The 20,159-nt window shown below is 59.5% G+C and overlaps 1 protein-coding gene across 16 annotated transcripts in view; it reads left to right on the forward strand.

Annotated features, from left to right (window-relative positions):
• The window catches only part of ADGRB2 (adhesion G protein-coupled receptor B2), a 36,977-nt gene extending 17,065 nt beyond the window's left edge, over nucleotides 1-19,912 (forward strand). For 3 of the 16 annotated variants that reach the window (XM_008953476.4, XM_008953482.6, XM_008953477.5), the window contains 29 exons: nucleotides 2,292-2,375; nucleotides 2,666-2,830; nucleotides 4,022-4,186; nucleotides 4,807-4,971; nucleotides 5,057-5,224; nucleotides 5,299-5,400; nucleotides 5,545-5,651; nucleotides 6,477-6,671; nucleotides 6,840-6,908; nucleotides 6,984-7,092; nucleotides 7,383-7,710; nucleotides 8,081-8,186; nucleotides 8,388-8,431; nucleotides 8,692-8,818; nucleotides 9,263-9,366; nucleotides 9,487-9,589; nucleotides 10,295-10,445; nucleotides 10,628-10,697; nucleotides 11,125-11,191; nucleotides 11,353-11,438; nucleotides 11,736-11,834; nucleotides 13,874-14,045; nucleotides 14,405-14,500; nucleotides 14,862-14,901; nucleotides 15,597-16,216; nucleotides 18,396-18,431; nucleotides 18,749-18,847; nucleotides 18,948-19,004; nucleotides 19,424-19,912. In XM_008953476.4, coding sequence (XP_008951724.3) covers nucleotides 2,292-2,375; nucleotides 2,666-2,830; nucleotides 4,022-4,186; nucleotides 4,807-4,971; nucleotides 5,057-5,224; nucleotides 5,299-5,400; nucleotides 5,545-5,651; nucleotides 6,477-6,671; nucleotides 6,840-6,908; nucleotides 6,984-7,092; nucleotides 7,383-7,710; nucleotides 8,081-8,186; nucleotides 8,388-8,431; nucleotides 8,692-8,818; nucleotides 9,263-9,366; nucleotides 9,487-9,589; nucleotides 10,295-10,445; nucleotides 10,628-10,697; nucleotides 11,125-11,191; nucleotides 11,353-11,438; nucleotides 11,736-11,834; nucleotides 13,874-14,045; nucleotides 14,405-14,500; nucleotides 14,862-14,901; nucleotides 15,597-16,216; nucleotides 18,396-18,431; nucleotides 18,749-18,847; nucleotides 18,948-19,004; nucleotides 19,424-19,609 — 3,920 coding nt within the window. In that variant the 3' untranslated portion in view covers nucleotides 19,610-19,912. The remainder of the gene's footprint in view (nucleotides 1-2,291; nucleotides 2,376-2,665; nucleotides 2,831-4,021; nucleotides 4,187-4,806; nucleotides 4,972-5,056; nucleotides 5,225-5,298; nucleotides 5,401-5,544; nucleotides 5,652-6,476; nucleotides 6,672-6,839; nucleotides 6,909-6,983; nucleotides 7,093-7,382; nucleotides 7,711-8,080; nucleotides 8,187-8,387; nucleotides 8,432-8,691; nucleotides 8,819-9,262; nucleotides 9,367-9,486; nucleotides 9,590-10,294; nucleotides 10,446-10,627; nucleotides 10,698-11,124; nucleotides 11,192-11,352; nucleotides 11,439-11,735; nucleotides 11,835-13,873; nucleotides 14,046-14,404; nucleotides 14,501-14,861; nucleotides 14,902-15,596; nucleotides 16,217-18,395; nucleotides 18,432-18,748; nucleotides 18,848-18,947; nucleotides 19,005-19,423) is intronic. The other 13 variants (XM_034960086.3, XM_034960049.3, XM_034960031.3 and 10 more) reach the window with 12 other exon arrangements.
• Nucleotides 19,913-20,159: the final 247 nt, after the last annotated feature.

The following is a 20,159-nucleotide window of genomic DNA, read 5'->3' on the forward strand; positions in this document are numbered from 1 at the left end:
CCAGACTGCAGTGGATTAACAGGGGAGGTGACATTTGAGCCAGGAAGTGAGTGTCAGGTGAAAAACCAGAGTGCTGGCTGCAGAGCAGTCACTGATGGAGGAGGGAAACGGAGGGTCAGAGGAGGGCCTCTCCGAGAGTGAAGGAGGCCTGGATCTGTTCCTGGGCTGCCGCAAGGGGAGAATGCTGACAGGGTGCTGATGAGAGGGGATAATGGGTGGAGCCCTCCTGAGAAGGCTGGAGGAGGGGGATGCAGGCCCAGGCCACGGGGCTGGCCTTTGTGGGGAGAAGGGCTGCAGGGAAGTTGGTAGTTGGAGAGGCTGGGCAAGAAGCTGGGGGCTCCCGATGTTGAGGTCATCGCTGAGAGAGTGGGCAGAGATGAGCTTGAGGAGAGAGGACAAGGTGCAGTATGGCCACAGCGGGGAATGAGGAAGGAACAGAGCCAAGAAGGGCCACTGAGAAGTCCCGGGCGCCCAGCGGATGTGGAGCCCCTGAAGCTGTCATGGTGCCAGTTGGCACAGCCATAGATTTCTTCAGCAGCCTGGGGGTGGGCGTGGAGAGGGTAGCTTGTCACAAGGCTCCAGGGCTGGGGGAGGGGATCGAGGAGCTGGCACGCCTGGCCCCGCCACCTCCTCTGTGGTCCCAAGAGAGGCAGGGGCCAAGTGGAACTGCAGATGCTATTCAGAGGGAGTAGGCTCGGGTGGCACATGAGGGGCTGGAAGGGGTGGAGGCTGTGAAGAGAAGGGAGATGATAAAAATAAACGAGACCGACTGTCTTCTGAGCACTTGCCGTGTGCCAAGCAGGGTGCTGAGGGTTTCAAGGCCCTCCTGGCAGGGGGTCCTCACGTGAGTCCTGGGGGCGGAGTATAATGAATGTTGTTCTCCAGAGGATAAAGCAGGGTCAGAGAGGTGAAGAGACATGCCCGAGGCCACACAGCTGGTCAATGTCCACACCCCATTTGGGATCCAGGGTTAACTCACTCCAAAGCTCTTCTGGGAGTCCAGGTTTCAGAGATGGAGAAATTTCAGGGATCATGTGGATCAGGCCCTGGGGCTGGTGACTGACGTGGAGGGAAAGGCCCCAGAGTGGATGAGACCAGAGGCTGGGCTGGGTGGCAGTTCTGAGTCCCCAGCAGCGGATTTGCTCAGGGTGGCTGCTCGTCATGCTTGGTGAGAAAGAGCTTCCTCTCAGCTGCAGAGCCCGGGCTGGGCAGCAGGGGGCAGGAAGAGGCAGCCCTGGTGGGTCCCTTCACACTCAGCATGCCTGTCCGGTACTGCTGGCTTTTAGAGATAGGAAGGAGCCTGGAGGTGGGGGAGAGGAGCACCTAATAGTCTGGGGATAGCATGGGGTGAGCCCATCCTCAAAGGCTCTTCCAGTCCCACCTGCTCATGCAGAGGCTGCTGGGCCTTTCCCTTCTGTGCCCATGTCTGCCCCTCTCTGACACCCCATTGTGGGAGAGGGCCCTGATGAGCTCATGTCTGTGCAGGAGGGCCAGGCTTTGGAGAATGGAAGCCACCAGGGCTGGTAGTACTTCCAAGGCCTAGCCCAGACACATAAATCAGGGCAGCTGAGAGCCTGGTGAGGCCAGGGTCAAGGTAGCCTGGCCTCCTCGAGCACCTGCTGCTCTCCTGGCCTCAGGGCCAGCAGGAGAAAGGTCTGTTGGATGTGGGCACCTGCCTTAGGCCCCTTGGGTCTCAGAGGAGTGGCATTCTGACCTGTGCCTCCAGGTCACAGTCCAGTGCTGCTTGGGGAGCATGAACTGTATCTCAGAGATAGGCTCGGGGCCAGGGTTGCAGCAGCTCAGCTTGGATGTTTTTTCAGCCCCTAGGAGTCAGTACAATGGAGGAGCAAATGCAGCTGTGTGCTCTTGGACAAGGCACTTCCCCTGTCTAGCCCTCAGTTTCCTCATCTGTAAACAGAGATGATGGTTCTTCTTTCCAGTGAGAGGACTAAAGGAGAGGGGTATGGGCCGCACTTGGCACAGAAGCGTTCCCAGAGCTCTTTCATATGGGCAGCCATGCCCCTTAAATCTCCCCCACATCTGGCTGAGGCAAGAGGTGGAAAAGATGACTGTGAGGTCAGGGCCTAGTCCTGTGTAGCCTTCTGAACCTCAGTTTCCTTGTCTGTGAAATAGTGGTGGTGGGGCAGAGGGCAGAATGTGATCCTGAGAGAGCATCATGCAGTTGGTTCCAGGCCCTCAGGCGGAGGGCAAGCAAGGCTGCCTTCACTGTGCCACTGTAACAGAACCTAGCTGGCCTTTGCTGAGCCCCTGCCACCACCTCCGTGTTCCAGGTGAGGAGCCGGAAGAGGAACCGAAAGTGAAAACCCAGTGGCCGAGGTCTGCAGATGAGCCTGGGCTATACATGGCGCAGACAGGTAACTCGGGCCCGCCTCCCTTCCTCTGCGGCGGGGGCCCGACTGCGTGCGTCTGGTGGTGTGTGTGCTTGGTGTGTGCCTATCTGTCTCTGTCCTGCAGTTCAGTCGCGTCTGTGCCACATGAAGCTTGTGGGAAGGGCTGGGTGGCCTCCTGAAGAGCCTGTTACTTGGGGTCAGGGTAGGAGGAGCCCTCTGATGCCTGCCCCCACCTTACTGCCACTCCCCCTATCCCTATGAGACTGAGTGCTTGGGAGGTGCCCCCTGCCGCCGACGCTGTCCCTTTCTCGTAGGCGACCCGGCGGCTGAGGAGTGGTCCCCGTGGAGCGTGTGTTCCCTGACGTGTGGGCAGGGTCTGCAGGTGCGGACCCGCTCCTGTGTGTCCTCCCCCTATGGGACCCTGTGCAGCGGGCCCCTGCGGGAGACCCGGCCCTGCAACAATTCAGCCACCTGCCCAGGTAGGCCCATCCTCCTCCCCACCCCACCTGCCTGCAGGGTTAGGTCCTGCCTGGGACTTGGGCAGATTAATCTCCAAAATGGTTGGTTGCCTCCTCCTTTCATTCAACAAATGTGGCTGTTCCCCACACCATGCCCAACTCTGCGCACCATGCCAGCCCGGTGCAGGGCACTGGGGGCACAGATGGATCAGACCAGGGCCCATGCTACTGGGCCCGGTTCTGGGCACATCATTCCCCCAGTGCCTGCATCCTGGTAACCAAGGCTCGTGTTTTTACCCACTCCGCTCTGGCCATATCAGTAGCTTGCGCACTTTCCCACCTCCCTGCATTTGCTGATTCTTGTCCTATCCTTTCTCCCTGACCTTGGCTATTCAAATTCAGCCTGTCTTTCAAGATCTAAGACAAACGCCACTTCCCTGACCTTCCCCTCCTTCCTTTGGACACCCCCTCTCAAGGGAGCCTCCCCTAAGCCTCCCTCAGTTGAGTGTGTAGTTGTTAAGGAAATGCATGTGCTTGCTTGAGACGGCAAGGGCAGGGCAGCCTCAGCCAGTCCTGCTCCTTGCTCCCTAAGTGGGTGAAGTGGGGCCTAGGCCATGCCAGTGGTGCTGTGGATTTAGAGCAGGGCCTACCTGGGAAGGGCTCTTGGTACCTGGGGGTATGGCAGGAGTTTGCAAAGGCCTGGGGCAAAGCTGTGTTCCAGCGTGTGAGCTCGGTGTGTCGGTGTCCATGTAGAGGTTCATGTTTATTTGTGTGTCTGTGCGCTTGGGGCTGGGAAGGGCGCTTCTCTTGCCCCCGGACTGCTGTGTTGTATTCAGGCTCTGGGTCTAGGGGTGGGGTGGGGTGGGGAGGGGTGGAATGGCGTGGGTCCTGGGTCCTTTCCTGAATTTTCCTGTGCCCGCAGGAGAGGAGGACCCCTGGTTCCCCTCCTGTTGGTCCTGGCCCCCTTGTCCAGGCGTCCACAGGGCCTGTCCTATGTGAATTAGGACCAGAAGCCTGTGTCTTGCACATCCCTTCAAAGGGTCGCGCCTTGGTGGGGCCCTGGGAGATCCCCCTGGCAACAGATCCCGGGGCAGAGCCAATGAGGAGCAGCCGCAGAGCTGCGGAGCTCCTGATTGGTGGGCGGATGGGCAGGCGCCGGTGGTGGGCGGGGCCATGGTGCCGCCCAGCCACCGGCCACGTGCTTCCTTGCAGTGCACGGCGTGTGGGAGGAGTGGGGGTCCTGGAGCCTGTGCTCCCGCAGCTGCGGGCGGGGGTCCCGGAGCCGGATGCGGACCTGCGTGCCCCCCCAGCACGGCGGCAAGGCCTGCGAGGGTCCTGAGCTGCAGACTAAGCTCTGCAGTATGGCTGCCTGCCCGGGTCAGTAGCACCCGTGGGCTTCCATGAGGGCGCTGCCCAGCCCGGTGGGGGGTCGGGAGACCTGGGGAGGCAGTCAGGTCCAGTGACCTGCCCCTGGGGGCCCCTTAAACTTTGACCAAGCATGGGGAGACTGGAGAAGTATGCCTGCCTGTGTGCGAGGTGACCCCCTAGCCCTGATTTGACCCCTAGCCCTGACATGAGTTAGTACCCTGTGACGCCATCAAGAGGGGACAGCTCTTTCTCCAAGCCCTGGGCTGCCCTTGCATTTTGGTGCATGGCCAGCTGGACTGTGAGAGGACACAAAGCTGGGCTGAAGTGCTGGCAAAGATCAGAAGACACCCCTGCAGCCCCTTCCCTTAGCCAGAAGTGAGTTGTGCCTTGTGCTAAGAGGAGAGGTGTCCTGTATTTCTGGAGCTGGTGGCAGGCAGGCAGCATGAGGCCCAGGCACTACCTGCTCACTCCAGCCTCCCTCATAACCCCCTCCCCTCCCCACTCCAGTGGGTCTGGCCTGGCTCAAATCTGAATGCCTAGCAGGCTCTGGGTCTTCCTGTGGTTCTCCACACCACCAGCCCTCACACATCCTGCTCAACAGCCACCCCTGCTTGTGTCTCCCCATGCAGTGGAAGGCCAGTGGCTAGAATGGGGTCCCTGGGGCCCATGCTCCACGTCCTGTGCCAATGGGACCCAACAGCGCAGCCGGAAGTGCAGCGTGGCGGGCCCAGCCTGGGCCACATGCACGGGTGCCCTCACTGACACCCGGGAGTGCAGCAACCTCGAGTGCCCGGGTGAGTGCTTGGCACAGTGGTGGCAAGTTGCAGCTCTGACCACGGGGGTACCTGGGCCCACTCATATGCCTCCCCTCTCCCACAGCCACTGATAGCAAGTGGGGGCCATGGAATGCATGGAGCCTGTGCTCTAAGACGTGTGACACAGGCTGGCAGCGCCGCTTCCGCATGTGCCAGGCCACGGGCACGCAGGGCTACCCCTGCGAGGGCACCGGAGAGGAGGTGAAGCCTTGTAGTGAGAAGAGGTGTCCAGGTACTGCCCTAATGACCCTGGGGGCTGGGGGCCCCATGTGTGGACCCAGCTGAACCTTACCCCTGCACCCACAGCCTTCCATGAGATGTGCAGGGATGAGTACGTGATGCTGATGACGTGGAAGAAGGCAGCTGCTGGCGAGATCATCTACAACAAGTGCCCCCCGAATGCCTCAGGTAAAGGGCAGGTGGCTTTCCCCACCACCACCACCCCTGCCATTCTCATTGCCCCCTTCTGTGCCCCCAGCCTCTCTGAGATACGGAGGAGTGTGGGTGAGAGCTCGGCCCCCATGCCCAGACCTCTGTCCTATTGCCCTGCAGGGTCTGCCAGCCGCCGCTGTCTCCTCAGTGCCCAAGGCGTGGCGTACTGGGGGCTGCCCAGCTTTGCTCGCTGCATCTCCCACGAGTACCGCTACCTGTATCTGTCAGTGAGTGCACCCTGCTGGGCTGGGGCACAGCAGAATCTGTCTCAGACTCTGCTAGGGGGTGGAGGGAGCGTGATTCTCGCTCGTTCCCACGTGCCTTGGCATATACTGTGCCCACTTCTGCCTGGCTGTGCCTCTCCTTGTCTGGCAAACTCCTACTCATACCTCAAGGCCTGACTCTCAAGTGTCTTCTTTTATCCCTGGTGCCTACCTCTGCGCTCCTGCAGAATGAGCTCCTCAGTCATTAGGTGCTCATCCAAGTGTCTGTGTGTGCTGCTAGACTGGGGCCTCCTTGAATTTATTTTTGTGTCCCCAGCATCCAGCCCAGGGCCAGTCATGGGGTAAGAGTAGCATCAGTGAATGTGTGTACATGTTTGACTGTAATTGGGTATTAATTGTGTGAATGCATTTAGAGCTTGTGTTGAGAGAGAGTGAGAGAAAGACAGTGTGTGTGTGTGTGTGTGTGTGTGTGTGCACGCGCGCCCACACACACGCTCATTACACTCCAGAATGTACATGACCCCTTTGGGATGGGGAGGTACCCTGTTCCCATACTGTGCTTATATCTTTTATATGTACATCTGAACACCTTTTTTCTCTAGGTGTTTCTATTTCAGTCTTTTTTAAAGTACCCTTTGGGATTCTCTCTCTCTTTATGAGTCTCTTTCTCGGACTCTGTCTCCCCTGTGTGCCCCTTTGAGCCTCTCTGACCTTTTCCCCCTTTCTCTCCCTGTGGATGCAAGCAGTGGGTGGACTGGAGTGGGATGGGCCAGGGTCTGGTTCCAGCTCCTGACACTTCAGTGACTGTGGCCCCCTCATCACCTACAGCTTAGGGAGCACCTGGCCAAGGGGCAGCGCATGCTGGCAGGCGAGGGCATGTCGCAGGTGGTGCGCAGCCTGCAGGAGCTACTGGCCCGGCGCACCTACTATAGTGGGGACCTGCTCTTCTCTGTGGACATTCTGAGGAATGTCACTGACACCTTTAAGAGGGCCACCTACGTGCCCTCGGCTGATGATGTGCAGGTACTGCCTAAGAGGAAGGAGGGCGGAGGGTGGAGAAGGCCCAAACTGAAGCGGGAGGCCAGGCCCCTAGGCAGAGTCTGCTGTAGAGGCGGCAAATGTGGCTATAGTGGGGGAAGCCCCCTGTTCCCTGGGGCTAGGACCCCCTGCCACTCATTGCTCTCTCCTCAGCGCTTCTTCCAGGTGGTGAGCTTCATGGTGGATGCGGAAAACAAGGAGAAGTGGGACGATGCTCAGCAGGTGCGGGGCACAGCTGCCAGCTTCTCCTCCCGTGACCCACCCTGCCTTGGACCCTTACACACTTTCTGTCCCCAGGTGTCCCCTGGCTCTGTGCACCTGCTCCGTGTCGTGGAGGACTTCATTCACCTGGTGGGCGATGCTCTCAAGGCCTTCCAGAGCTCTCTGATTGTCACAGATAATCTAGGTAGAAGGAGTCAGGCAAGGGCGGGGGTCCTGAATGTGCCAGAACTCAAGACGTTCTGTCTTTCCTCTACCTAACCCCGTATTTGTATCTTTCTGTCCACATTCTACCCTCTCCTTCATCTATGTGTGGTCTGTTTCTCTGTGTATGTCTGTCTCTGTGTTTGTACCAACTTCGGTGTCCACATCTACCTTTCCTGGTACGTGTTTCCCCTACATCTGTCTCTTCCCCTGGTCTGCCACCCTTTGTCTCTGCCCCTCTGTCTGTCTCTGTCCACCCTCCTCCCACTGCAGTGATCAGCATTCAGCGAGAGCCCGTCTCAGCTGTGTCCAGTGACATCACGTTCCCCATGCGGGGCCGCCGGGGCATGAAGGACTGGGTGCGGCACTCAGAGGACCGCCTCTTCCTGCCCAAGGAGGTGCTCAGCCTCTCCTCCCCAGGGAAGCCAGCCACATCTGGGGCAGCAGGCAGCCCTGGCAGGGGGAGGGGCCCAGGAACGGTGCCTCCTGGCCCAGGCCACTCCCACCAGCGCCTCCTCCCAGCAGACCCTGATGAGTCCTCCTACTTTGTGATCGGTGCTGTACTCTACCGCACCCTTGGCCTCATCCTGCCGCCTCCCAGGTGAGTCCTGGGGATGGGTGGCTGGGGCTGCTGAGGGTCCAGGAAGGCCCAGGTAAGGGAAGGAGGACTGAGCCAGTGCTGGCTGCAGAGAGATCCATGGCAGCCTCCTCCACCTTCAGGAACCCCTTGCCTGGCTCTGGACACATGCTTCTCAAATTTATCCATACTGCTCTCAGAGGCTGGGCTGCCACCCAGGGGGTGAGGGACAGAGCTCTAGACCTCACCCGAAGTCCTGGACCCAACTGAGTTAGGCTTTCCCCTGGGCCTTGGCTCCTTGGAAGCCTCTGCACACCCATCCAAAGTGGCTTCAGGGTTTCTGACTGGGGCTGGCACCCGCTGGCAGGAGCTGACTTCGGTACCTGTCCCGCAGGCCCCCGCTGGCCGTCACATCCCGGGTGATGACAGTGACTGTGCGCCCCCCTACCCAGCCTCCAGCTGAGCCCCTCATCACTGTGGAGCTCTCCTACATCATCAATGTGAGTGGAGATCCATGCAGAGACCTTGGGTGCACCTCAACCTGGGTGGCCAGAGGCCTGGCTGGTGGGAAGCACTCTGTCCCTGATGGTGGGCTGAACCCTGGACCTGTGTGGGAGCTGCTGTGGCCCCCACGGCATGGGCAGTGGTGGGGTGTGGTGAGCTTCCCTCCCTAGACTGCACTCATGTCTTTTGCTCCCCAGGGGACCACGGATCCCCATTGCGCCAGCTGGGACTACTCCAGAGCGTGAGTTGGGTGGCTCCTCTGGGTGAGGAAGGGAGCAGCCCTAGGGCCCTTTGCCAGAAAGGGGTCTCCTGCCTAAAAGGCAAGAGGGATTTTTGGTGCCATCCTAGCCTAAGGGGTCAAGAACGTATCCTGGGACTCCCTGCTGTTGCCTCGTGGATGTGGCCTTACTGTGGATTTAGCCTGTCCTTGGGCAGTGGCCAGGACTGGGGGCAGGGCCACGTAGCTGGCCTGGGGCTCACTGAATCTCTCCCCTACCCAAGAGATGCCAGCTCAGGAGACTGGGACACTGAAAATTGCCAGACCCTGGAGACCCAGGCAGCTCACACCCGCTGCCAGTGCCAGCACCTGTCCACCTTTGCTGTACTAGCCCAGCCGCCCAAGGACCTGGTGAGTGGAACAGAGGTGCCTGGGCTGAATAAGGGAGGAGGCCCTGGGCTTCCAGCAGCCATCAGTGATGATGTTGGCAGGCGCCTGGGTGATCCTGAATGTGCATCTGCAGGTGCGCTTGTGGGATTGTACGTGGATGTCTGTGCCCCTGGGATTGTGCTCACAGCAATGATATTTGCCTGGGAGTATGCGGCAGTGGCCAGTTGTATGTGTGTGTGTGCACATGTGTGTGTCTGGTTGTGTGTAGAAGAGTGCAGGTGACTGAGCATAAATATGTGTCCACATAGATACCCGGGTCTGTTCTGTGCATACATGAGTACAACAGCAAGAAGGTGTTGCCCTTCTGCCTGTGGGTATGCCAGTCTATGGTAGATGAGGGGACAGGGCACCCCTGCAGCTCCCCCCTCCCAGGAACCCATCTGACTGTCTGCCCATCTTCCCCAGACCCTGGAGCTGGCGGGCTCCCCCTCGGTCCCCCTGGTGATCGGCTGTGCAGTGTCGTGCATGGCGCTGCTCACCCTGCTCGCCATCTATGCCGCCTTTTGGAGGTAGGTCTGACACCTGGCTCTTGTGGCTGGGGGAGGGGGGGCAGGTGCAGAAGGTGGCCAGCCACACCAGGTCGGGTGGGGCAGCCAGCGCCTCTGTCCCTGCCTGCTGTGCCCCGGCAGGTTCATAAAATCTGAACGCTCCATCATCTTGCTGAACTTCTGCCTGTCCATCTTGGCATCCAACATCCTGATCCTCGTGGGCCAGTCCCGGGTGCTGAGCAAGGCAGGTGCAGGCTTCCAGGGCTGCCAGGGTTGTGAGTGGGGTGGAGGGGTGAGGGTGGAGAGCGCAGTGTGTGTGTTTGCTTGTACGTCCATTAGTGGTGGCGTATGTGTGCCCCATGTTGGGATTAGAGTGTGTATGAAATAGTGTGTGAGACCATATGTGAGGACATTGGAGAGGGGGTGTGTACTCAAGTGAGGAACTTCTGTGAACATCAGTAAACGTGTGTGTGAGCTGAGCGCTGGGTGTGTGTTGGGCAGGTGGCATTGGGCCTCCTTGTGTCTGTGAGCGTGTGGAAGCCTGAGTGAGGCCTCCTTTTGCCACCTACCTGTGGACGACCTGTGCAGACTCTTCCCTATGCCGCCTTGGCCTTCTCTGCACAGTGCCAGCACCATGCATGCCAGGCACAGGGCCTGCCCAGCTGTGACGTGGCAGGTGCTCATGTCTGTCCCCCTCCCTGCCAGCCCCGTCTGTGCGTGGGCAGCCTGCCCACCCGCCTCCCTGGATGCCGAGTGCTGTGTGTGTGTCACCAGGCCCGTGTCGTGCTGTGTGTGGGTGCAGGAAGGCGGGGGTGCCTGGCAGGGCTCTGTGGGGGGCGGGGCTCAGGTGGGCGGCTGTGGCAGCGCCCAGCAGCGGGCGTGGGAAGCCCGGCGCCTCCTGCCCTGGCGGCTGCTCAGGGCCACTCCCTCCCATTCCCTCTCCCTGCAGGGCGTGTGCACCATGACGGCTGCCTTCCTGCACTTCTTCTTTCTCTCCTCCTTTTGCTGGGTGCTTACCGAGGCCTGGCAGTCCTACCTGGCTGTCATTGGGCGGATGCGCACCCGCCTCGTTCGCAAGCGCTTCCTCTGCCTGGGCTGGGGTGAGCAGGGCCAGTGCTGGACTCTGCTGCTGGGCCTTGGTGGGCAGGGGCAGCAAGAGAGGTTCAGCCTTGGCCCTGGCCCAGCTCTCTGGGCACAGGGGTCAGCTGGGATGGGAGTCTGGGAGAACAAGGGGTCCCTGAAGACCAGCAACCGTCTCACTCTGGCACCCCTGCTCCCCCAGGTCTGCCTGCCCTGGTGGTGGCCGTGTCTGTTGGCTTTACCCGAACGAAAGGATACGGTACATCCAGCTAGTACGTGGGCCTCCCGTGGTGGGTGGTAGCGGGTAGTGGATCTGTTAGGGAACCGGACTGGGCCGCTGGCTGAAATCCTAGCCCATGCCTGTTTTGGGTCTTTGGGCAAGTTCCTCCCCATTTCTGAGCTTCAGTTTCCCTGACTGAGGGAATGTGCTAGGACTGGGTAATCCCTAAGGGACTGTTTAGCTCAGGAGTCAGCCTTGCTTCATCCCCATGGGAGCACTGGGGGATGAGCCTAATGTTCTGGACCTTTGTTGGAGGGGAAACCGAGGCTCAGCAGGAGCCAGTGGCTCACTCTCACCGTCTGGGGCTCAGACTGCACTGGTGATGTGGGCATGGCAGCCTGGGAGGACTGAGGGATGGTGTTTGAGGGTGGGGAGGGAGGCTGCTGGGTGTCTGACACCCTTCTTCTCCCCCACCCCAGCTGCTGGCTCTCCCTGGAGGGCGGCCTGCTCTACGCCTTTGTGGGCCCTGCAGCCGTCATTGTCCTGGTATGTGCCCGTTCAGCATCTTGGAAGGGGCATGGCCCCAGAGGGTCATCCTGTTTCTCCCTCTACCTCCTCCCTGCGCTCCAGCTCCCACATGGGGATTTCCCTGCCAGGAGGGCACCTGGTGATCCTGTCTCCCCCATTCCACTCTGCTGGGCCCCCAGGTGAACATGCTCATCGGAATCATCGTCTTCAACAAGCTCATGGCACGTGATGGCATCTCCGACAAATCCAAGAAGCAGAGGGCCGGGTAAGGGGGGGCCTCTGAGACTTGGCCTTTCTGGAAATGGTGCAGGGAGGGAGGGACATGGGTGCTCTTGGAGACTCAGGGCTCGATGATGCGACCGGGGCTCCCCAACCTTGGTGCATCAAGGTTGCAGGCAAGGTGGGCACCCGGAGTGCTCAGCCGCAGCCCCTCACCCACCCTAACCCAGCTCTCTCTCTCTCGTCTGCCCTCCCCTCCCACCCCACTCGGGGCTCATTCTGCCCCATCTCCCGGCTTCCCATGTGTTTCCCCTCCTTCTCCCATGTCTGTGCCGCCCCCGAGGTCGGAGCGGTGCCCCTGGGCCAGCCTGCTCCTCCCCTGCTCAGCGTGTGGAGCGGTCCCCAGCCCCCTGCTCAGCTCAGCCTCGGCCAGGAACGCCATGTTAGTCGTGCCCCCTGGGGGGCGGTGGGGGTGGGTGGGGCAAAGGAATTGGGGGGGGCAGTGCCCATGGTGGGGGGAGGAGGAGGGATATCAGCCCAGTGCCCTGGAAAGCTTGCCCTTTCCTGCCAGCCACCACACACTCTCAAGGGCTCGGCAAGAGGTGGCCAAGGCGATGAGGAGTGGATGTCTGTGCCTCCCACAGGTGCCCAGTTCCTTCGCCCACCCTTGGATCCCGCCCCTGCCCTCACTCCCAGCTAATGTTCTATCCTGCACAGCCCCACACCCCCAACCTACAGAGGCTCAGACAATCTTAAGCCTTAGAATTTTTGAGCTATAGAACCTTAGAATTAGAATGATAGAATCTTAGAATAAGACAATCAGAAGCTAAGAATGTTAGAATGAGTGAATCATCCAGTCTTATCATCTGTCATAGAATCTGAGACTTAGCATTTCAGAGGCATTGAATCTCACACTCAATTGGAGACAGAGAATCACAGAGGTAGAGAATTATTTCACTGAGACCCCCGCCCTAGCATCTGAGAATCTTAAAATCCCAGCTATGCAAGGGTAAAACAAATCCACAAAGACCTTAGGCTCAACCTCCCACCCAGGTCCAGAAATCCACCCAAGCCTCCATGCCCAGTGAGGTCCAGCTTTATCTTGCACACCTGCAGGGTCAGGGAGCTCAGGGCCTCTGGAGGCAGCTGGCACCGTCACCACGAAGCTCCCTCTGTCTTGGGCTGCCGTCTGCCTCCCTCACCCCGTCTGCACTAGCTGTTTCAATGCTTGGGCTTTGGAGTCGGTCAAGCTGTGTTTGTATCCCAACTGTGCCTCTCCCTGCCCAGCTGGGCACACTCCAGTTTCCTCATCTGTAAATTGGGATAATAATCCCATGCCTGTTAATTGGAGTTGTTTTGATCATGATTTGAAGTAATATATGTAAAGTGTTCAGTGTAGGGCCTGGTAGAGAATTGGTGGTTAATCAGCGTAGCTCTTATTACTGTGATTAGACCCTCTCTTAGTCTTGGCTACACCTCCGGGGGCTTCAGAGTCCATTGTGCCTGCCCCCTGCCAGGCTGAACAGCCCTGAACTGCACTTCCTAGGGCAGGTCTTGGCCCCCTGCCCATCTCTCTGCTTTGGCCTCCCCCGGCTGTCTCTGCGGAATGGTGCCACCCTCTGCCATGCCTAGAGCTGTGCCTGACTCTCCCACCGGGGGTGTTTGCGAAGGAGAGTGGGCTGAGTGTGGCACCTGGCCCGGGAGGGTATGGTGGCCCCGCTGTCCCTCATGTGCTATAGCAGGTTAGGGAGGGATGGGAATGGCTTGGATGCCAGGCCCCATCTGCTTTTTTTCTGCCCTCCCCTGGCAGGGAGGCCAGGGAGGTGTAGGCCTGGCCCAACCCCAGCTTTTAGCCCCAGCTCTGAGCCTTCTGCCCAAGGCTCTGAGCAGTCCGTGGGAGCCTGGCGTCTTCTCTGTGTGTGGGGGGAGTTCTGCTTCACTGGTCCTGGCCCCCTGTCTTCTCCCTGAGGATTCGTGCTCTGGATGTCCCCCGCGTGCTCTGCCTGTTTAATCTTTCTGTCTGGGTGTCTCTGTCGCATGTGTTCTCTCACTGTGGTTGTTGTTGCTTTGTCCCTCTTCCAGTCCCCCTCTCCAGCCTACCCAGTTAGGCTCTGGGGATGCCGTCCAGGCCCCGTGCATTTTTAAAAAGCTCCTCAGGTGATTCTGTGCATCTGTCTGCCTCCTCTTCTCTCTCCCCGTCCCTTTCCACTGTCTGTGGCTCGGTCCCACTGTGTCTGCGTGTCCTTCCCCACCTTCCTGGTCCCTGCTCTGACCCCGTAGTTCGCTGCTTTCGGTCTCTGTTCTGTTTCTCTGGCTCTGGCTCCTCAGCCCCTCTCTGCTTGGGGACATTACTGAGGCCCTGGGGTTTGGGGCCCTCCCAGTCTTGGGCAGCTGAAGAGCTCCAGCTGAGTGGAGGCCTAGGCTCCAGCCATCCTGTCCCCCGGAGTGTCACTCTGATGGGCTCTGCCACTGTCCCCTCAGGGCCTCACTCTGGAGCTCCTGCGTGGTGCTGCCCCTGCTGGCGCTCACCTGGATGTCTGCCGTCCTGGCTATGACAGACCGCCGTTCCGTCCTCTTCCAGGCCCTCTTTGCTGTCTTCAACTCCGCGCAGGGCTTTGTCATCACTGCTGTGCACTGCTTCCTGCGCCGAGAGGTGGGGCTGGGCCTCTCCCGCCCGTGTGTGCCCACCACACCTGCCAGGCCCTTGGCTTCTCCCCACTGTGCAGACCAGGAGGATCGAGGCCCCGACTAGGGTGCCCCAGGCCCCATCTGGGCAGCCCTTACTGTGGAAGCTGATAGCCCGGGGTACCCACAACTGTCCCTTATGCTTATCCTTGGCCTCCTGGGTCTCCTCCTCCCCTTGCACCCTGCCCAGGTGTCATCACCTTCCCCAAGGTTGGATGTGTTGCCTTCCTTCTACACTTGCCTGGGCATCTGGGGTGGGAAGCACAGCCATCTGTGGTCGGGGGCCCTGCAGTGGCCTCAGGCCCAGCAGGCGCCCTCTGTCCCCAGGTCCAGGATGTGGTGAAGTGCCAGATGGGGGTGTGCCGGGCTGATGAGAGCGAAGACTCCCCTGACTCGTGTAAGAACGGGCAGCTGCAGATCCTGGTGAGTTAGGGGCCTGGGCAGGGCCTGGGCAGATTCTGGGCACCCCCCACCCCAGTCCTCCTGCCCTAGACCATTTACCTTCCCCATCCATGGCAGGGTTGGGACAGGGATTGGGTTTGATTCAGGCTCAGCCACTAACACCTGGGTGGCATTGGGCAAATCCTTCCCCCACTCAGTTTTCCTAGCCATCAGGTGGGCTGGGGTAGGCCATGCCTGGGCTCTGCTGGGCCATGGGCTATGGGCCATGGGCAGCCCTAAGGCAGGCAGACTGGGCAAAGCTGGCTGGGGAGGGCCTGAGCCTCCTCCCACCCTGATACATTAATCCTCCCTCTGCCACCTGCCCCTCCCTTTCTGCCTATAGTCAGACTTTGAAAAGGATGTGGATCTGGCTTGTCAAACAGGTGAGTGTGCCGTGGCAGAACTGAGAATGGTCCTGGGGTTGGAGAAGAAGGGGAGGCCTTGAGCCCCATCATGGGAGGCCCTGATGGAGTTCTGGCTGCTGGAGTCCAGCTTCGAAGTTAGACAGCCCTGAGCTGGACGCAAGGCTGCGAATGTCCCTTATTGTATGACCCTGGGCAAACAACCTGCCTCTCTAAGCCTCAGTTAACACACCTGTAAAGGAGAGAATACTGTCCTCCCAGGGCAGGTGGGGGGCTTAGGGGCATGCATGAATTCGGGGACATCGAGTTCTTAGCGGGACCCATGGCACAGAGTGTTACGTTATTATATCATTTCCAGATTCTTACCAGAATCTTTCCATTTCTGTCTCCTGGGGAGCTGATGCACAGGGAGGTGGGAAGACAAAGCCCTTTGACAGCCGTGGGGCTGTGGGGTCAAAGTCGGGACCTGCACCAGGACATTGGGAGCTGGGCCCTGCCTTTGTTTCTTGCCCTGTCTCAATGTGGGGACTTTGGAGCCGTTGTCTTCTTAACCCCTCTTATATGTGAGAGATTACCAACCACCCAGCCATCTCTCCAGGACCCAGTTTCCTTTCCTGTCCAAGCGCAGAAGCTTGGTACCTCCCCAGCCTGGGCAATGGCATCTGGAGGTTCCTTCTCCTCAGGACTCACCCCCTCCCTCCCACTCCTGCCCCCAGTGCTGTTCAAGGAGGTCAACACTTGCAACCCGTCCACCATCACGGGCACACTATCCCGCCTGTCCCTGGATGAGGATGAGGAGCCCAAGTCCTGCCTCGTGGGCCCTGAGGGCAGCCTCAGCTTCTCACCACTGCCTGGGAATATCCTGGTGCCCATGGCAGCCTCACCAGGGCTGGGGGAGCCTCCGCCCCCACAGGAGGCCAACCCTGTTTACATGTGTGGGGAGGGCGGCCTGCGGCAGCTGGACCTCACATGGCTGCGGCCCACTGAGCCAGGCTCTGAGGGAGACTACATGGTGCTGCCCCGGCGGACTTTGAGCCTGCAGCCTGGCAGTGGGGGTGGAGGTGGTGAGGATGCCCCCAGGGCCCGGCCCGAGGGGACCCCCCGGCGAGCTGCCAAGACAGTGGCCCACACTGAAGGCTACCCCAGCTTCCTGTCCGTGGACCACTCGGGCCTGGGGCTGGGCCCTGCCTATGGATCTCTCCAGAATCCCTATGGAATGACCTTCCAACCGCCACCGCCGACACCCAGCGCCCGCCAAGTGCCCGAGCCAGGGGAGCGCAGCCGGACCATGCCTCGCACCGTGCCCGGCTCTACCATGAAGATGGGCTCCCTGGAGGTGAGGGGCTGTAGGGAATGGGGTGTGTGTCTGAGACTGTGTCAATCACAGGCTGCAGCCAGGAGGGGACAGCCTCATCCTCCCCAGAGCGGCCTCTCGTAAAAGTCACTGGGAGTGGATACACTGAGCATTTCTCTGTTTCTGCTCATGGCAGCTCCGTGGTGTCTGTGAATCCTTCAGACAGGCTGGGACTTCACACAGTAGAAGTGTACTTCTCGACTCGTTCACACTTGCTTTAGGGCCTACTTTGGGGTGACTGGTTAGGATGAGTCCTCATTTCAGGAGACTGTGGCTCAGGCAATGTGTGAGCCTGGGCCTCTGCGTCATGCAGGTCTGAGTTCCAGTCTGGACTCTGATTGGCAGTGAGATCAGTGAGCCTTCATTTTCTCGTGTGTAAAGTGGGGATACCGTAGCAGTCTCTTTGTGGAGTCGTTTTGAGGATTGAGTGATGTAAAACATTTATGTGGAGCAAGTAGAAAGTGCTAGATAATTGGGGATTGCTGCTGTTAGCATCCCTGAAATCAGCTGCAGATGCTGCCCACAGGCCTGTGGTAACTGACCCTCTCTTCCGGAGAAAAGCAAACCCCTCCGGGTCCCTGCCTGTGTGTGTTCTGTGAATCCTTCACCTTCCCGCTGGCCTCCTCAGGTCTGCTCCCTGCAGAGGATCACTGAGAACAGACAGTAGTGGCCTGCTGTGGAACTCTAGAACATTCTGCAACTTTATTGGCGTCATGAAGGGGATGTGGTTAAGGAAAGGGACAGAAGTCGTGGCTTAGCCACAATTGGCTGTTCCTGCTCGGCCTCAGAAACCCACTCCCCATCCGCCACAAGACGAAAATTAAGTTAGTAGCTACGGGGCTCACAAGTTTAGTTTTTCTCCCAAAGTGTTTCTGGAACATTTGGTGCCTGCTTCTGCCACAGATGGCAAAAACAGGAAGGCGTAACAAAGACAAAACGCAACGCCAGTGTCGGAGAAGGGCGCGCTTGGCGTCATGGCGGGTTTTGTTCTGTGGACACCTGCCTGCCAGCCACTGTTGAGGGCGGACATCAGGCTCCTTGTGTGGGAGGCAGTAGTAAATGCAGCAGCGCTTTGAGGGGTCAAGGATGACATCCAGAATTCGGGCGTGGGCAACCGTGATGGGCGGAGGAACAGGTTTGGGCAGGGAATTACAAGTGTATTCCATTGGTGTGAGCTGCATGTGCAGTGCCTGTGGGGCATCAGACAGGGAGAGGTGCCCTGTTGCCCCCAGAAAGAGAGATGCGGCCGGGATGGGGAGGATACACGTGTGTGTGGTAAAGGCAGGAGAAGGTGCCGGGGCAGAGTGTGAGTGCCTAGTATTACAGAAGCCAGGGTAGGCAGCGGAGAGAAAGCAGGTAGGGAGAGGAGAGGAAAACCAGGAGAGTGAATGCCATGGGTCCATGGTGGTGAGCATGCCCACAGGCCTGGGAGATCCAGATGGTGGTCCTAGTATCACCTTCGAAGGCCTGGGAGCAATTCCTTCACCTCCCTGGGTCTCACTTTCCCTATCTGTAACCTGGGAAAGTTGGCCTTGGCTTCATGGGTCTCCCTGTGCCGACATTTTAAGACTCTCAGGCCTCTTTCTTGAGTAGCACTGGGTACAGTACAGCTTACTGGGGCCTTGAAAGTGGTCTGGGACAAGGAGGGCCAGGAGAGGCATGAGGGAGCAGAGAGGCCAGGGAGGCAGCGCCTGGTTTGGCAGGAAAAGGGGCAGTGTGAGGTCAAAGGAAGGTTTCTGAAAGCCTGAATACCTGTGTTTGCAGGACAAGTGGAAGGTTCCAAGGGGAGGGGTGGCTATGGCTGGCAGAGAGAATGGGGCAAGATGGGGAAGGATGCAGGGTGGGCTCTAGGGCACAGAGAATGAGCACTGGCTCTGATTCCATGTGGACATCTGGGCCTGTCATGTTGGAAGTCCGCACCATGCCATTTGACGTGTGTGTGTGTGTGTGTGTGTGTGTGTGTGTGTGTGTGTGTGTGTGTGTGTGTGTGTTCAGTGAGGCCTGAAAAGCTGCCCCATGAAGGTCCGCAACTTCTGGGCCTGGGTTGGGGGGAAGGTGCAGCGGGCAGACCCCTGGGATGCCAGGCTTCCTGTCTCTAAAGCCCCTGCCAGTGGTAAAAAGCTTTCTTCTCCTCCATTGCCTCCTTGTTGCTCCTTCCCAGCGAAAGAAATTACGGTATTCAGACCTGGACTTTGAGGTAAGGGCCATGTGTGTGCTGGGCGATGGGACATCTGGCTGTGGTGTCTGTCCCTGGAGGGCTCACTCCTAAAAGTAGTCCAAGCTCTGTTGCAGAGCCTGACCCCAGGAGCCCAAGCCCGGGGGTTCTGTGGGATCTTCCCATGATTCCCTCCCTGCCCAAGCCCATAGCACCGACGTGAAGAGAGAACTAGGTCTTGTCCCAGAGGGGCTGGCAGCAGGGAGGGATGTGGGGGGCTTGGGGTGCTGAGTGCCCTGGGTAGGGGGGATCATGGTGCTGCCCCGGGGAGCGACCCTCTGATGCCCTGTGGCCCCTAGAAGGTGATGCACACCCGGAAACGGCATTCAGAACTCTACCACGAGCTCAACCAGAAGTTCCACACTTTCGACCGCTACCGCAGCCAGTCCACGGCCAAGGTGAGGGCTCCTCCCGTGGCTGCCCCTGCCCCGAAGCTCAGGGCCTGACCTGGTGCAGTGGCCCCTGGGGTTGGAGCCTGACCGGTGGCCCCCGTTGCAGAGGGAGAAGCGGTGGAGTGTGTCCTCGGGTGGGGCGGCCGAGCGGAGCGTGTGCACCGTGAGTCCCCCCGGGCTGGGTGGGGTGAGGTGGGCCTGAGGGACCCGTGCCCTCCCTGCCCTCCTGCCCCTCCCAGGCAACCCCAGCCTGTCTCACCAAGGGCCTCCCCCACGGCATGGGCAACAGTCTGGGGCCGCCTGGGGGTGGGGAAGGTGCTGCAGATGGCGAACAGGGGTGGAGGTCCTCCAGGATTGGGAGGGAGAGCGGTCAGCAGGAGACATGTCCTGGGGGCCACTGAGAACAGGGGTCAGGAGCCCCACCCTGGAACCAGGCAGGTCTGTATTTGAATTCTGCTTGACACCTGATTGCTCCATAACTTTGGGCATTACCAGCCCTCTCTGGGACTCCTCAGTTTGTTCGTCTGTACAATGGGTAAGGATATTGGCCCATCTCCACGGCCCCTCCCGCTCCCTCCACAGGATAAGCCCAGCCCTGGGGAGCGCCCCAGCTTGTCCCAACATCGGCGCCATCAGAGCTGGAGCACCTTCAAATCTATGACACTGGGCTCGCTGCCCCCCAAGCCCCGAGAACGGCTGACTCTGCACCGGGCAGCAGCCTGGGAGCCCACAGAACCACCAGATGGTGACTTCCAGACAGAGGTGTGAGTGCCACGCTGGACTGCCCACTGCATATAAATATATATATCTCTCTATTTTCACACTCCACTTTGGAACTACCCAGGAGCCAGCGCCCTCTCCCCTCTCCCGAGGGCTGGGCAGGGAGGCGCCGTGGACTCAGCCAGGCTGGGGGAGCCGGACATGGCTTGGCCTGGGGTCCCAGGGCCCTTCCTTGTTTCTCAGAGGCCCCTCAGCCACTGGAACCCCATCTTCAGCCCAGCCTGTCCGTCCCTGTCCCGGGCTGGGGAGGGGGGAGGGGAACTTTGTTGGGAATAAACTTCACTCTGTGGATTTTGCTGCTGAGCTGTTTGCTTCCCTCAGGTAAAGGCCCAGCTCTGGGACCCCGACTTTGTTTCTGTCTCCTGGGTTGAACTCACTTGATCTCATCAGATGATGTGATGGGGTCAGTCCAGCCCTGCCTGGAAGGGGGCGGCCTAGGCTCTGACCCCATCTTTGTCCCTGACTCTCTGGGTGATTCATCCTTTCCCCGATCTGGGCTGTGGGAAGCAGATTGGGAGTGTGGGAGGGGACCTCTTAT

This window comes from Pan paniscus, chromosome 1 (genome assembly GCF_029289425.2).
Source record: "Pan paniscus chromosome 1, NHGRI_mPanPan1-v2.0_pri, whole genome shotgun sequence".
Classification (NCBI taxonomy): Eukaryota; Metazoa; Chordata; class Mammalia; order Primates; family Hominidae; genus Pan; species Pan paniscus.